This window comes from Anomaloglossus baeobatrachus, chromosome 6 (assembly GCF_048569485.1).
Source record: "Anomaloglossus baeobatrachus isolate aAnoBae1 chromosome 6, aAnoBae1.hap1, whole genome shotgun sequence".
NCBI lineage: Eukaryota > Metazoa > Chordata > Amphibia > Anura > Aromobatidae > Anomaloglossus > Anomaloglossus baeobatrachus.
Window position 1 is genome coordinate 181,511,763 of NC_134358.1, and position 17,252 is coordinate 181,529,014.

General features: G+C 45.3%; 1 protein-coding gene across 13 annotated transcripts in view; it reads right to left on the bottom strand.

Annotated features, from left to right (window-relative positions):
• The window catches only part of PIEZO2 (piezo type mechanosensitive ion channel component 2), a 630,266-nt gene that overhangs the window by 39,106 nt on the left and 573,908 nt on the right, over window positions 1-17,252 (bottom strand). For all 13 annotated transcript variants that reach the window (XM_075314549.1, XM_075314558.1, XM_075314555.1 and 10 more), the window contains one exon: window positions 1,420-1,512. In XM_075314549.1, coding sequence (XP_075170664.1) covers window positions 1,420-1,512 — 93 coding nt within the window. The remainder of the gene's footprint in view (window positions 1-1,419; window positions 1,513-17,252) is intronic.

Genomic DNA, 17,252 nt, shown 5'->3' on the forward strand with positions numbered 1-17,252 from the left:
TGCGGGTACTATTTAATGAAGCTGCCAGTTGAGGACCTGTGAAGCGTCGATTTCTCAAACTAGAGACTCTAATGTACTTGTCTTGTTGCTCAGTTGTGCAGCGGGGCCTCACACTTCTCTTTCTATTCTGGTTAGAGCCTGTTTGTGCTCTCCTCTGAAGGGAGTAGTACACACCGTTGTAGGATATCTTCAGTTTCTTGGCAATTTCTCGCAAAGAATATCCTTCATGGCTAAGAACAAGAATAGACTCTCGAGGTTCACATGAAAGTTCTCTTTTTCTGGCCATTTTGAGAGGTTAATAGAACCAACAAATGTAATGCTTCACATTCTCAACTAGCTCAAAGGAAGGTCAGTTTTATAGCTTCTCTAATCAGCAAAACTGTTTTCAGCTGTGATAACATACTTGCACAAGGGTTTTCAAGGGATTTCTAAACATCCATTAGCTTTCTAACACAGTTAGCAAACACAATGAACCATAAGAACACTGGAGTTGTGGTTGTTGGCCTCTATACACCAATGTAGATATTGCATTAAAAACCAGACGTTTGAAGCTAGAATAATCATTTACCACATTAACAATGTATAGAGTGTATTTTTGTTTAATTTAATGTTAGCTTCATTGAAAAAAAATGTGCTTTTCTTTAAAAAAAAAGGAAATATCTAAGTGACCCTAAACATTGGAACTGTAAAGTATGTTTAACTCTATCATATCCCTAAAAATGTGTCACACTTTGAAGTAATAGAATTAAATATTTTTAATAATTCAGATTTCAAAACATGAATAAAAAATATATTAGATAGAAAAAATATTGGCAATACAAAACAATGCATAAACACTGACAACCAAGATGGAAATATACAGGTGCAATTAATGGATCCAATAAGAAGGGATTGTACACAAACGAGAACGAGCATAAATGTACCATTACCTATGGTGGATATTACTTCATGTCACTGCATAAGTGATATGAATTGTGTTTTTGACATTGTTCTATAACATTAAACCAGATTTAAATATTCTACCTTTTGTATCCCTAAGGGATGAGATATGAGTGAAATATCTTATGAATTATATGCACTTTATCCACAAGACACTTTGCGATGTGTGCTGCCACAGAAACGACGAACAACATGCGTCCTGCAACAGCAACGATAATCGGGAAAGGAACGACGCGTCAACAATCAACGATTAGGTTAGTATTTCTGATCGTTACTGGTCGTTCGTGCGTTTCACGCGCAACGATGTCGCTAACAAGGTCGGATGTGCGTCGCGAATTCCGTGACCGCAACGACATCTCGTTAGCAATGTCGTTGCGTGTAAAGCGGTCTTTAGGGAATCACAGCTTTAACTGCATGTATATCTTTTCACTAAGTCATTATTGTGCTCAGTCAATGAATTGAGAGCAATGTTTTACTTACTGTGTCCTTATTAATACTTTTTGTAAATGTCAAGTAGAATGATGAATTCATATCGTGTAGCTGGTTCTGTTGAGCACTCATAGTGAAAATAGGCTGTAAAACAAAAAATAATACATAAATTAATGTCTGGCAAGATTAGAAGAAATATTGATCCAAATAATAATCTACAGCCATTGTTACTCAATATAAGAGTTATTTTCGTCCGTCTATTGATTTGGATTTTTTTGTGACTACTTATGAAAAATATATTTAGTTTGTCTGCAAATCGAAAAACAAGGCAATTGTACGCACATTCTTCACTATGTTTTTGTGCTGTGACCGTATTTTTAGTCTAAGTTCCGTCCGTATGTAAGGGTACGTTCCTGGAAGACACTGTGTTCTAGATGCAATGTTATCACATAGTGCCCACGATCAGGGTTCTGGTCGCTGCTGACTTCTGCTGTGTTCTCCCCCCTGAGAAGACTCGCATCTCCGCAAGGAAAAATTGACATGCTACAGACATGTGACGGCTCGGAATGCCGTGCATGGGTGATTTTTCTCTGCATACAAAAGATCAAACAATGGAAAGGAATAAAGGGTTAATCTCCTCTGATCATTGTCCTGATGAAGACGTCTTGATGACTTTGAAACATGTTGACCAAAATGTCATATTCTATCCAGGGGCGTAACGACTGCGGTCGCAGCGGTCGCGACTGCAATCGGGCTCCACAGGTTTCAGGGCCCGGCGCCCGCCCTTCAGTGAAGCAGCTGGGTCCTCTTAGTGAGAGAGGAACTGTGCTGTTTATTTACTTTCAATCAGTATCACAGTTACCAGGGGAGGGGGGCCGTGCTCAGAGCTGTGATACTGGTAACTATATCGGCGCTTGCAGTGCACCGATATAGCTAATATCTGCAGTAGTGCCGGGGGACATGATTTTCCTGCACTGCCGCTGATGACAGCGATGAGCGCATGCAGGACATCAGAGTCCCAGCATGGTAACGTCATCGCTAAGCACCAGGACTTTGATGTATTGTGCACACCATAACAGCGCTGTGATCTGCCAGTGCTCGGGCAGATCACAGGTGAGGAGAGCATGATGGGCTTTTTTTAAATGCAGTATGGGGGACATTATATATATCTAGGAGCCAGGCTGGGGGACCACATATATGTACCAAGATAGGGCTCAGGTTGGGGAACATATATAGACACCAGCATAGGGGCCAGGCACAGGGGGACATATATATATATATATACAGTATGTATATATCTATATATATATGTATATATATATACACACACACACATATATATATATATATATATACATACATATACATCCCAGCCTGGCCCCTATGCTGGTATGTATTTGTCCCCCAGGCTGGGCCTATCCTGGTATATATATATATATATATATATTTATATACACACACCGTATTTTTTGCTTTATAAGACGCACTTTTGTTCCCCCAAATTTTGGGGGAAAGTAGGGGGTGCGTCTTATAAACCGAATATACAGATTATATGCAGGGTCCAGGGGAGGTGGAGGCCGCTCTGGAGCTGTGCTGGGGGGGCTGGGGGGGTTGGTAGAGGCTTGTGAAGCTGTGGACAGCGGCTGTGCATATTATATGAGCGGGTGCAGGAGATCAAAGGCAGCCTTTGATCTCCTGCACCCGCTCATATAATATGCACAGCCGCTGTCCACCACCATGGTGCTGAAACTGCACCGCAACGATGGGCTGGGGGAGCTGCGCATATTATCTGCCTGTGCTTACTTTTGATCGCACATGCCCCCTCCCCCTGTGTTAGCTATGGCCCCCATGCTGCTGCCCATAGTAAAATAATAAACTCTTTATTCACCTCCTCCAGCGTGTCTGCCCGGTCTCCCTCCTGCTGCTGTGATCTTGCACGCAGAGATATCTCTCTCTGCTGTCCCGATCACATGACTGGCACTAGAATCAGGAAGTAGGAAGTGCAGGAGACACTGGAGGAGCTCAACCCCGAGGAGGGTGACACCAGACAGGACACTGCTGCAGAAGGTAAGGAGTTTATTTTACTAAAAGCAGCAACATGGGGGCGATATCTAACAGTGGGCCTGTGTGCCTGCAAACAGTGGGCCTGTGTGCCTGCAAATAGTGGGCCTGTGTGCCTGCAAACAGTGGGCCTGTGTGCCTGCAAACAGTGGGCCTGTGTGCCTGCAAACAGTGTGCCTGTGGGCCTGCAAACAGTGGGCCTCTGGGCCTGTAAACAGTGGGCCTGTGGGCCTGCAAACAGTGGGCCTGTGGGCCTGCAAACAGTGGGCCTGTGGGCCTGCAAACAGTGGGCCTGTGGGCCTGCAAACAGTGGGCCTATGGGCCTGGCCACAGTGGGCCTGTGGGCCTGCCACAGTGGGCCTCTGGGCCTGTGGGCCTGCCACAGTGGGCCTGTGGGCCTGCCACAGTGGGCCTGTGGGCCTTACTGGGGGACGTGTTCAATATAAGGTGGCCATATCCAGATTAAGGTGGCTAATTTTAGGATGAGGGGGCTATGAGGGACATATACCCTATATTATTTGTTAGACGGACACTGGCATTATAAGACGGACCCCATTTATTAAAAAATTCTCTATTCCTTCACCAAATTTGGGGGTGCGTCTTATAATCAGGTGCGTCTTATAAACCGAAAAATACGGTATATATACATACACACACTGTATATATATATACACACCAGGATAGGCCCGGCCTGGGGGCCATATATATATATATATATATATATACCAGGATAGGGCCCAGCCTGAGGAACATATATATATATATATATATATATACCAGGCTGAGGCTCAGGCTGGGGAACATGTATATCAGGATAGGAGGACCCAAGCTGGGAGACATTTTATATGTATTGTAAGATGGCGACCGGCCTGATTGTGAATGGTCGGTATGTACCATGGAAGTGGTATGATTCTGAAACTCCGTGCTGGTACCTGTAGTGTCACAGGTTATTATGGCTGCTTTCACACTTGCGTTGTTTTAAACCCGTCAGGTCCGTCGTTGCGATGCAACGACGTGTCCATAATTTTTTAGATGTCAACTGACACAACTGATGTGTTATTTCACAGGATTCCATTCACATGAATCCTGTGAAAAAACTGATCCGTCGCGTCAGTTACATCCGTTGTGCATCTGTTTTTCACGGATCCGTCGTGATCCGTTTGTGTTTAGGACAGCCCAATGGGTGTGCCAAACATGCTGGGCATGCTCAGTAGAGCATGACGGAATCCAGCACTGGATTCCATCATGTGATGGATTACGACGGAATCCAGCACCATAGACAGCCATTATAGCTATTGATGGATAGCGACGGAATCCTGTAGAGTGCGTTTTTTTGCCGCTCCAAAAAACGTTACATTCAGCGTTGCTCCCGCCTGACGGTTAGTCAGTAAACAAAACGACTGATCAGTCATGTGGCGGATGCAACGCAGAGCCATCAGTCACAATCTGTCGCTAATAGAAGTCTATGGGGAAAAAACGGATTCCTGCAAAATATTTTGCAGGATACCGTAATTCCTCAAGGCAACGGATTGTGACTGATGCAAAACAACGCAAGTGTGAAAGCAGCCTATCATGGTGTTCATAGGGCCCAGGATCATGGATGACCAGAAAGATAGGTGGGTCTGGTCAATTACATACCCCGTCCATGGGTGTGTTGGAGGTCACTGCTGACTTCTAAAATGGAGTCTGATGTTTGACACAGGAGAGAGAGAGTTTCGTTTGCAGGCTGCAGAGCAGGGAGCTCTGGGTGTGTCAGTCTGTGTGGAGGCTGAACAAAGGTCTGTGGAAATCAGTCTGTAAGGAGACTGCAGCCATGCTGGTCAGTGAGGTGGCCACAGGGACGAACCTCTCCTGGAGGAAAATACACTGGCAGGGGCAAGTGTGAGTAGGCGGCCTTACCTTCCTATGGACGCTAATGGACTAAAAGCCCACGGTAGGTGGCATTACCTGTATTCCTTTGAAGCCAGGAGAGGCTTGTTATGTTTATGTTTTCCGTTTATGACAAGTATTTTAATAAACGGCTGGAATTTTTATAAAGATACTGTGTCTTCCTGTGACCCTGCCTATGCCTACCTGAACAAATCCTTACATTATGGTGGAGAATGCGGACATGCGGCCTGGTTGCTAGGGGTAACGCAGCCTGGTTGCTAAGGGCAATGGCCTAGGATGTATTTCTGTGGATACGGACTGCTTGCTGTGGATCGGCGGGTCCACGAATATTTGTTGAAGCGGTTTGCAGTGGATCGGCGGGTCCACGAAGTAATGGGAAAGCAGAGCGGCCATGAGTGGAGCAGCATGCCTGGACATTATGGATGAGCTGTACCAGTTCCTTGTGCATGGATAGCAGGAGTGGTCAGTCTGCAGAGATGTGGCAGCAGTGGACTAGTTTGTGAGTTCCCTTCTGGGGCTAGAATGGACACAGGTTGCCCAGGGAGATAACAGGGAACAGTATGAACTGGGGACTAAAGACACTGTAAGGAAGCCACAGAAAGAGCAGAAGGGTTGGAGCCTCAGAACACCCAAAAGGGAGGAGTACCATAAAGGGGTGGTTACCCATAAGGTGGTGGAATTCCATAAAGGGGTGGTAGCCCAAAAGGGGGTGGAGTCCCATAAAGGGGTGGATGTCCAAAAGGGGGAGGAGTCCCAGAAAGCGGTGGTAACTGAAAATGGTGCAGAGCATCCCAAATCCAAAGGCGTAGTGGCGCAGAAGGACTGTCACAAGGGACAACGATGTTCATGCCACAAGTGTCTGGTTTGCAGTATAGACCACCTATCCGACGAGATGCCACGTCTGTGTTCCATGGAAGTGGATGGGGAATCTGTAACTGGACTCGTAGACTCCAGGAGCTTGGTGACGCTGTTGAGGGCCACATCTGCTGTCCACCGGATTCCTGGAAGGAAGATCCACATCGGTTGCACCCACAATAATGAGAAAGAGTACTCGGTATCCAGCGTGGTCATTAAGACAGCTAGGGACAGTAGTTCTCATGATGTTAGTGTGGTCTCAGATTTACTGCACCCAATTATTATAGGTTGGGACTCTAAATTATTTGTGGTCTTGTGGAAGAAGGGGGAAGTGTCCGGTTGCTTGTGTAAGAGCTGGAACTGCCCAAATGAAGCCCCACCACAGCAGGAGGCTAAAAGGGGTCCTTGTTGTGCAGTTAAGTGTGGTAAGGAGGAGTTAGCACCTCCTAAAATGAACTGTCCTAAGTTAAGGGTGACCAAAGAAAATGATGGACTGACCCAACTTAGTGACATAACGATCAAGGGAATAACCGATAGTGTGACCATTAAAAACGGGGTAGCTCCAGAAAGGGAGGCCGACACCTGGTTAAGGGACGTGTTATTTCAGGACGCTAGGGGGAGTGATGATGACTCCAGTAAAAACACTGACTGAAGAAAAGTGACGTACGTGATGAGTACAGTAAGGGACAGATAAGTGAGAAGGGCAAATCCTCCTCCTGATGCCGAAGACGTAATAAGCGCCGAGAGGTAACGCAAAGTATACCGTCTGAGAGGGCAGAGAAGGTTGAGTTCCTTGTTGAGCAAGGATCGTTGCTAGTGATAACCGCTAGTGTAGAGTCAGACAGCGAGGTCCTGCAAGAGAAAGAGGAATCTGAGCTGACACATTGAAACGACAGAAATCAGCGGGTGGAAATTGCAGAAAAGGAATCAACCAAGGAAGCACTGGTGGTGTCCCCTATGATTTCCGGGTGTGAAGCCGATTGTCAAGTATGAGTCCTACAGGATATGAAATCCTGGAAAGCACTGAAGGAGAGGACAATCTAGAGAGTGGTAATGGAGAGAAAAACCATGAAGATCATGGTGAGCCGACTGGTGGTCTATCCAGTGTTGGGATGATGAAGGCTGAAAACACTGTCAAAGTTCTAAGAGGAACAGAGTACCACGTTGAAGGGTGTGACACCCTGGAAGGAAAAAAGGAGAAGATTGAGGGGGACACTGCAGATCCTCAAGAGGAAGTTGAAAGTAATACAATGAGGCCCCAAGAAACAGCTGGTGCTGAAGTGGAAAGAGCCTCTGAAGAGGTAAAGTCTGGACCAGAGGTCTCATCCAAAGCTGAGAGCTTGACTGACCCAGCTGGTAAGACCAAGATGGAAGATATAGAGATTGACTCCACTAAGAAGGAAACATTGGAGATCAAAAGCAAAGAGAATCCCAAAGGTTCTGAGGCTTGGGGCTGAACCTGAGGAGTATGTAACTCAAGAGGGGGAGCCTTTGGTAAGAGAAAAAAAGGGATGCTAGAGACCAAAGGAACAGCCTAATGGCCTTGAGGAAAAAGGAACCCGTTCAGTCTGTAAGTGCATGGTAGATGTGCCAGCAGACTTAAGAGAAGCCTGTGCCAGTGAGACGGTGCATGAAAAATTCAAGAACGCCATAGGAGCCTGTAAAGTGTACTTTGCCCCAGAGACTAGTCGGTTGGTGGTGTGCTCAGTGAGTGAAGCTATGAAGAGGCGGGTGGCTATCCTGAGTGACATGTACCTACAGTGTCTTCGTGCAAAATTGTTGATCACGGTACAGGAAGGAAGAAGCCACCAGACGCTGGGAGCGTATGAAGCAGCTGACAGCATTTCAAGAAGTGGTGACTGTGAAGAAACAGTTAATTGGGCTTTGAATACGAGCACTGAGAAGTAACATTCAGCGAGCAAGAAAGATTCCAGGCGTTACCGCTGTTGAAGTGAAGGAAGACAGTGGAACATTTCAATTTTACGGAGAGACTGCAGAGACAGTGAAAACAGCTCGGAATTTATTGGAGTTCGTGGAACACGTCATACAGGTATCCAGAAAACTTGTCAGCAAGGTGATTGGAAGAAATGGAAGAGCCATGCAGGAAATGGTTGATAAATCTGGAGCTACAAGGGTGAGAGTTAATGTGTATAATGAAGCCAAGATACCCTGTGAGGTTGATATGGTTCCATTTATCATTGTGGGAACAAAGGACTGTGTTGACAATATGCAAGTTCTCGTAAAATATCGCCTGGGATATCTAGAAGACCTGAAGCAAATGAGTCTTTGAAGACAGAAAATTGCAGAGAAGCTTGATCAACTTAGTGTGAAGTCGCGATCGCTTTCAGGCCAGGGCCCAGAGAAGAAGTGTGGTCCACATGATGAACGTGTTGCCTTGACTGGCAAAGGAAGTAGGTCCTGTAGGGAAAGGAACCTAGGTCATAGAAGACCTACTTATACATCGGGTTATGGCACAGACCCTGTAGGGTCCAAGCCCTCTAAGACACAATCTAAAAGAAAAGGTGGAGGGAGGTGGAGGGAGTGACTGGTCCATAGCCAAAAGTGGTGATAGGAAAAGGCGCAGATGGAAAGGCTGAGACGTCATGAGAGAAGAGGCCATCGTAGATCAGCAAACAGAGAGTGCACAGGGTCTAGTTCTAGGGAGATCTCCTGTCAGCTCGGTGGTGAGGTACCCAGACCATAGCCCCTCTAGTGGACTGGATAGTGCAGGATCAGGCCGCATGGAAGTTTCAGCGAAAGCAGTGTCTCACTACCGTTTGAGACGGTCATGGGGAGATAGGTCTGACCGGAAGATGTGTCTGAGAAGAAGGTTCACTGGGAAGGGTTTGGTGACAGTGACAGGTGGTATGTCAAGACCTGATGCTCGAACTTGTCAAAGAGGGCCTACTCGACTGGTAGGGCAAGGTTGCACTACTGCCCTGTCTCGGGGCCCCTGTAGGTTATCGAGTGTTCCACCCTACAATTTGGAACAGAGGTGGGGAAATGTAAGATGGCGACGGGCCTGATTGTGAATGGTTGGTATGTAACACGGAAGTGGTATGATTCTGAAACTCCGTGCTGGTACCTGTAGTGCCACAGGTTATTCTGATGGTGTGGGTCTGGTCATCCACATACCCCGCCCATGGGTGTGTTGGAGGTCACTGCTGACTTCTAAAATGGAGTCTGATGTTTAACACAGGAGAGAGTTTGGTTTGCAAACTGCAGAGCAGGGAGCTCTGGGTGTGTCAGCCTGTGTGGAGGCTGAACACAGGTCTGTGGAAATCAATCTGGAAGGAGGTCACAACTCAATACATTCGTTATATAATATTAAGTGTAATTTATGCACTGGAGCAAATGTAATTTAATTTGGCTATTCTGATGACAGTTTTTCACATGAAACAAATGTCCAAATATAAAAAACTGTAACATGTAGTAATATTTTGTGAATTTCGGCTGAGACGCAAATTCAGATCTTTGGGTGTGCAAAACATTTTTTGGATCCCATACAGATCAGTCATGCATTTTTTACAGGTACACTGCAATTCTTAACATAAGAAACTGTATTTGACCTTGACATTTTTTTTTAATTGCTGGTGTATGAAACTGAATGCCTAATGAAAGGCAAGTAAAATATATCTTTGTACCGTGTTAGCCAGTAGAGATAAAAAAATTGTTTAAAAGAACAGAGAGTCCTCAGTGGTTGATACCTTTTAATGGCTAACTGAAAAGATGGTAATAATTGCAAGCTTTCGAGACTACTCAGGTCTCTTCATCAGGCATGGTATAACACAAAATCTGAAGAGTCACGTATTTATACACAACAGGACTTAGAATAGTGCAGTAAAAAAAAAAAAAAAAAAGGAAAAAAAAAAAAAAGAACAAGTTATATGAAACAGAACTATCTCTATGGCAGGGGGACAAGCTGTTCTAGCCATAAATACTGCTGCAGTTCAGTGTGAAAGTTTTATTGTCCTTTGATAAGGGTCTGGTCCAGGGCTGTGACATGCTCGGATGGTCAGAGGAGCACATCTTTTAACTGATGTAAAAAGACATGAATCCATGAGACACATTCATTCCTTCTCTGAATGTGTCAAAGGTCATCATAAGTTTGTACTCCCATAGTCTCCTGTCTCTCTGGGACTTGAAGTTTCCTTTCAACACCAGCAATTTCATGTCCATGATGCTGTGGTCTGGGTTACAAAAATGTTTGGCCACAGGTAGATCCATCCTTTTTTCTCTAATTGTGTGGCGGTGAGAATTCATCCTTGTCCTGAGCTGTTGTCCTGTCTCCCCTACATACAGACCCCCAGTTGGACATTTGGTACATATAATTAAGTACACCACATTGGTTGTGGTGCAGCTGAACGTACCTGGGATCTTGTAGTCCTGATGTGATCTGGGAATCTTTATCTTGTCCGTTGTCAATATTAATGGACAGGTCTTGCATTTTTTCTGGTTGCAGGGAAATGTTCCTGTTGGTGTTGGAGAGGACAGGGAGCTTCTGACAATGATGCTTCTTAGATTTGGGGGCTGTCTAAAACACAGAAGTGGGGGGTCTGGAAAAATAGATTTTAACCGGGCATCTTTTTGCAGTAATGGTTGTAGTTTCCGTGCAGCTCCTCTAAACACCTCCAGATGTGGATTGTAGGTGACTACAAGAGGGACCCGGTTGTTCTCTTCTTTGGTTTTATAATGTAACCTTATCCTTATCAAAGGACAATAAAACTTTCACACTGAACTGCAGCAGTATTTATGGCTAGAACAGCTTGTCCCCCTGCCATAGAGATAGTTCTGTTTCATATAACTTGTTCTTTTTTTTTTTTTCCTTTTTTTTTTTTTTTACTGCACTATTCTAAGTCCTGTTGTGTATAAATACGTGACTCTTCAGATTTTGTGTTATACCATGCCTGATGAAGAGACCTGAGTAGTCTCGAAAGCTTGCAATTATTACCATCTTTTCAGTTAGCCATTAAAAGGTATCAACCACTGAGGACTCTCTGTTCTTTTAAACAATTTTTTTAATGAAAGGCATATAGATTGCATCAGTTTTTGTCTGTCTGAAAATCGTAGTTTTTTTCTTTTTTTTTAATACTCTTGTGAACATAGCCTAAAGGTATTGTCACACTTAGCGACGCTCCAGTGATTCCACCAGCGATCTGACCTGGCAGGGATCGCTGGAACGTCGCTACATGGTCGCTGGTGAGCTGTCAAACAGGCAGATCTCCACATCGTTCAGAGATCAGCCACCAGTGACCTGTGTAACGACGCTGTAATTCGTAACCATGGTACACATCGGGTTACTAAGCAAAGCGCTTTGCTTAGTTACCCGATGTGTACCTTGGCTACGTGTGCAGGGAGCAGGGAGTCGGCTTCTAGAAGCTGCGGACGCTGGTATCCAAGATAAATATCGGGTAACCAAGCAAAGCGCTTTGCTTGGTTACCCGATGTGTACCTTGATTACCAGCGTCTGCAGAAGCCGGCTCACTGCTCCCTGCACATTCAGATAGTTGCTCTCTCGCTGTCAAAGACAGCGATGTGTGCTTCACAGAGGGAGAACAACAACCAAAAAATGGTCCAGGACATTCAGCAAATACCGGCGACCTCACAGCCAGGGCCAGGTCGTTGCTGAATGTCACACACAGCAACATCGTTAGCAAGATCGCTGTTGCGTCACAAAAACCGTGACTCAGCAGTGATGTCGCTAGTGATGTCGCTTAGTGAGACGTGGGCCTTTAAAGTGGTTTTCTTATCATACAGAATAGCTGATCACCATAGATCAGACTAAAGCGGGCATTACACGCTACGATATATCTAACGAGATGTCGGCGGGGTCACGTCGTAAGCGACGCACATCCGGCATCGTTACTGATATCGTAGCGTGTGACAGCTATGAATGAGCAGAAATACTCACCTTCTCGTTCATCGTTGACACGTTGCTCATGTTCTAAAAATCGAACGTCTTGTTGTTCAATGTTCCCGAGGCAGCACACATCGCTCCGTGTGACACCCCGGGAACGATGAACTGCAGCTTACCTGCGGCCGCCGGCAATGCGGAAGGAAGGAGGTGGGCGGGATTTTTACGTCCCGCTCAACTCCGCCCCTCCGCTTCTATTGGCCGGCCGCTGTGTGACGTCGCTGTGACACCGAACATCCCCCCCCTTCAGAAAATGGATGTTCGCCGCCCACAGCGAGGTCGTTTGGAAGGTTAAGTACGTGTGACGGGGGGTTACAGCATTGTGCGACAGGGGCAAGAAATTGCCCGTGCCGCACAAACGATGGGGGCGGGTGCGATGGCAAATGCGATCGCACGATAAATTGTAACGTGTAAAGCAGGCTTTACAGCTCAGTTTGCTGTGTATGGCCATTTATTTCCTTCTTGATTGTTCCAGTTCTGACTTGTGACAACCATGGGAACATGAAATTCAATGAATAGACATGTTTTCGCCTTTGAAATCTTAAGTCAGTTTAATAAAACTATCCGCCCGCTCAGATAATCATTAGAAGGCCGATTCCTTTGCATCTTTCAGATGGACATACCATTGAAGACTCCTTACCTTGATGTGCATTGGCGTGATGAGATCACCACACTGTGGACCTCATCACTCTGCTTTCGTCTCTATTGCGCTGGGAAGGCAGCGAAGACAGCGAGGAACGCAAGTCTCTATATAGTGGAAGATTGTATAGACTTTATTGCAGATGGTGGGGTTGTTAAGGCACAGTATGGTGAAGCAGGGTGAAGAGAAGGAAAAAGTGTGAAAGGGGCCGTAGTATAGAAAAGAAGTGGAGCACCCCATGGGGTCAGGGGGAAATACTCGTCATCGGGCTGGGGAGGGTTAGGGGATGTCACGGGTGGGCCTGCCAAGTTTTGTGACCCCGAGGTGTCCACAAAAAGGGAGAAGGATGCGAGATGGTAGGGATGATGAGGATGATGAGGTTTAGGATGTTGAGAGTAGTAGTTGTCTCGTGGCGCCACCTGTGGTACGCGGGCCAGGAATCGTCCGCCACTGCAGGTGTTGTCCTCTGGGGCAGATGGTGTCGCAGCCAGGATGGTACAGCTCCTCACAGGTAGAGCTAGGCACCAGGGAGGATAATGGGGGTGGCGGTAGTGGCCGTTGGCGCCGGAGAGTGGGGCGCCGCAATGAAGGACTGACTGAGTGGTTGCGGTTCAAGATTTTTACTCACTGTCCTGTTGCCCTGGAAGTGCTGGTCTCTGCCGTGATGGGCCCCAGCTGATCCCGGATAATTTGGAGGTCACCGCCAGTGTTCCCACTGTGTGTCCTATCTGGTTGGGGTCCCTCCAATCCCGTGGATGGAATGTGGAATGGGCTGCGGATGTTTCCTGCATTCTCCACAGAACCTGGAATCCCCAGTAGCTGTAGAGGGCCCAGGCTGAGCTGGCTGCTCCAAGCCACGGGTCTTTTAGAACTCCAGAAGTGTGAGGAAGAAAATGCCTGGACCGAAGTCCTGACTTTGCTCCTTACCCCAAGCGGTGCCCGGGGTCAGACTGCTCAAGTGTAAAGATGCTGCTCACTTTTCCCCAAGTGGTGCCCGCCCCCCAGGTGGTTGTCCTAGTGACCGGGAAAGTCCCATGCCTCGTGATGGCCAACCCCCTGTCTACCCAGGACAAATCCAAGTGGCAAAGCACCTAACTGTGTGTGGTTTGTGAATGTGAGAAACACCAGCGATTAATCTCTTCCTTACCCGGGATGAGTACTGCACCTTCAGTGAGATACAGTACCCTGTGGCGACTGAAGCCTCAGGGGTGCCACAGAAGCACTGTGTGAGGACAGTGTGGAGAGGTAGCAGTGTGGGGGGACAGTATGGAGAGGGACACTATTGGGAACAGTAAGGAGAGATGGGAGCATGAGAGGAACAGTATAGAAAGGTGGAATCATGGTGGGACAGTATGGAGATGTGGGAGTGCGGGGAGGGAGACAGTATGAATAGGTGGGAGAATAAGGAGATAGTATGGAGATGTGGGAGTGTCTGTGAGGGGACAGTATGGAGAGGTTGGAGCATGGGGGAACAGTGAAGATGGTGACAGCATGCGAGAGCGCAGCCATTGTTTATAAGGAAGAACACTGGCAGTTATAATTAATGAGAGGACATTGTGGTGGCTATAATTTATAAGGGGGGGCAGTGTGGAGATAAAGTACTATAAGAAAGACAGGGTGGGAGTCATATTTTGTGCAGACATCACAATGAGGGGCAATTATTTATTTAGAGGCAGAAAATGGGAGATATTTTTATTCATGGGGCAAAATTATTACACTTATTTTTAAGGGCTTTGTGTCTGGATGTCCTGAAGAAGTGATCTATTCGTGATCTATTTCAAGTGTTTATTTCTGTTAATGTTGATGGTTATGGCTTACAGCCAATGAAAACCCAAAAGTCATTATCTCAGAAAATTAGATTATTATATAAGACCAACTGAAAAAAATTATTTTAAACTCAGAAATGTTATTCTACTAAAAAGTATGTACAGAAAATGCACTCAATACTTGGTCGGGGCTCGTTTTGCATGAATTACTGCATCAATGCAGCGTCTCATTGGAGGTGATCAGCAGTGTGGACATTCCATCTCCAAAAACATTTCCAATGTGGAAATTTCCATCTCCAAAAAGCTTTTCTGCAGAGATAAGCATGAAGTGCTCAAAAATGTCCTGGTAGACGGCTGCACTGACTTTAGTCTTGATAAAACACAAAGGACCTACACCAGCAGATGACATGGCTCCGCAAACCATTACTTATTTTGGAAACTTCACACTAAACCTCAAGCAGCTTGGATTGTGGCCTCTCCACTCTTTCTCCAGACTATGGAACCCTGATTTCCAAATGAAATGCAAAATTTACTTTCATTTGAAACACCTTGGACCACTGAGCAACAGTCCAGTTCTTTTTCTCCTTGACCCAGGTAAGACGCTTCTGGCGTTGTCTATTGGTCATGAGTGGCTTGACACAAGGAATGCGACACTTGTAGCCCATGTCCTGGATACGTCTGTGTCTGGTGGCTCTTAAAGCGCTGACTCCAGCAGCAGTCCACTCCTTGTGAATCTCCTCCCAAATTTTTGAATGGCTTTTTCTTAACAATCCTTTCAAAGCTGCAGTTATCCCGGTTGCTTGTGCACCTTTTTCTACCACACTTTTTCCTTCCACTCAACTTTCCATTAATATGCTTGGATACAGCACTCTGAACAGCCAGCTTCTTTGGAAATGACCTTTTGTGGCTTACCCTTCTTGTGGAGTGTGTCAATGACCTCCTTCTGGACACCTGTCAAGTCAACAGTCTTCCCCATGATTGTGTAGCCTACTGAACCAGACAAAAGGACCATTTTAAATGCTTAGGAAGCCTTTGCAGGTGTTTTGTGTTAATTATTCTAATTTTCTGAGATAATGACTCTTGTGTTTTTATTGGCTCTAAGCCATAATTATCAACATTAAGAGAAATAAAAACTTGAAATAGGTCACTCTGTTTGTAATGACTCTATATAATATATGTGTTTCACTTTTTGTATTGAAGAACTTAAATAAATTAACTTTTTGAGGATATTCTAATTTATTTAGAAGCACTTGTAAATTATTTGAATCAGAGAAGACATCACTTGAAAGGTACCTAGATGTAACTGTTTATTTGAGATGCTGAGTATAATCTGTACTTTGGTTTCTCTATGGTGCACAGTCTGATGATAGCTGGTAACAGCAACTTCTATTACAGTCATATGAAAAAGTTTGGGCACCCCTATTAATGTTAACCTTTTTTCTTTATAACCATTTGGGTTTTTGCAACAGCTATTTCAGTTTCATATATCTAATAACTGATGGACTGAGTAATATTTCTGGATTGAAATGAGGTTTATTGTACTAACAGAAAACGTACAATCCGCATTTAATCGAAATTTGACTGGTGCAAAAGTATGGGCACCCTTATCAATTTCTTGATTTGAACACTCCTAACTACTTTTTACTGACTTACCAAAGCACTAAATTGGTTTTGTAACCTCATTGAGCTTTGAACTTCATAGGCAGGTGTATCCTATCATGAGAAAAGGTATTTAAGGTGGCCACTTGCAAGTTGTTCTCCTATTGGAATCTCCTATGAAGAGTGGCATCATGGGCTCCTCAAAACAACTCTCAAATGATCTGAAAACAAAGATTATTCAACATAGCTGTTCAGGGGAAGGATACAAAAAGTTGTCTCAGAGATTTAAACTCTCAGTTTCCACTGTGAGGAACATAGTAAGGAAATGGAAGAACACAGGTACAGTTCTTGTTAAGCCCAGAAGTGGCAGGCCAAGAAAAATATCAGAAAGGCAGAGAAGAAGAATGGTGAGAACAGTCAAGGACAATCCACAGACCACCTCCAAAGACCTGCAACTTCATCTTGCTGCAGATGGTGTCAATGTGCATCGGTCAACAATACAGCACACGTTGCATAAGGAAAAGCTGTATGGGAGAGTGATGCGAAATAAGCCGTTTCTGCAAGCACGCCAAAAACAGAGTCGCCTGAGGTATAGAAAAGCACATTTGGACAAGCAAGTTACATTTTGGATGAAGGTCCTGTGGACTAATGAAACAAAGATTGAGTTGTTTGGTCATACAAAAAGGTGTTATGCATGGAGGCAAGAAAACATGGCATTCCAAGACAAGCACTTGCTACCCACAGTAAAATTTGGTGGAGGTTCCATCATGCTTTGGGGCTGTGTGGCCAATGCCGCCACCGGGAATCTTGTTAAAGTTGAGGGTCGCATGGATTCAACTCAGTATCAGCAGATTCTTGACAATAATGTGCAAGAATCAGTGACGAAGTTGAAGTTACGCACGGGATGGATATTTCAGCAAGACAATGATCCAAAACACAGCTCCAAATCTACTCAGGCATTCATGCAGAGGAACAATTACAATGTTCTGGAATGGCCATCCCAGTTCCCAGAACTGAATATCGTTGAAAATCTGTGGGATGATTTGAAGCGGGCTGTCCATGCTCAGCGACCATCAAACTTAACTGAACTGGAACTGTTTTGTAAACAGGAATGGTCAAATATACCTTCATCCAGGATCCAGGAGCTCATTGAAAGCTA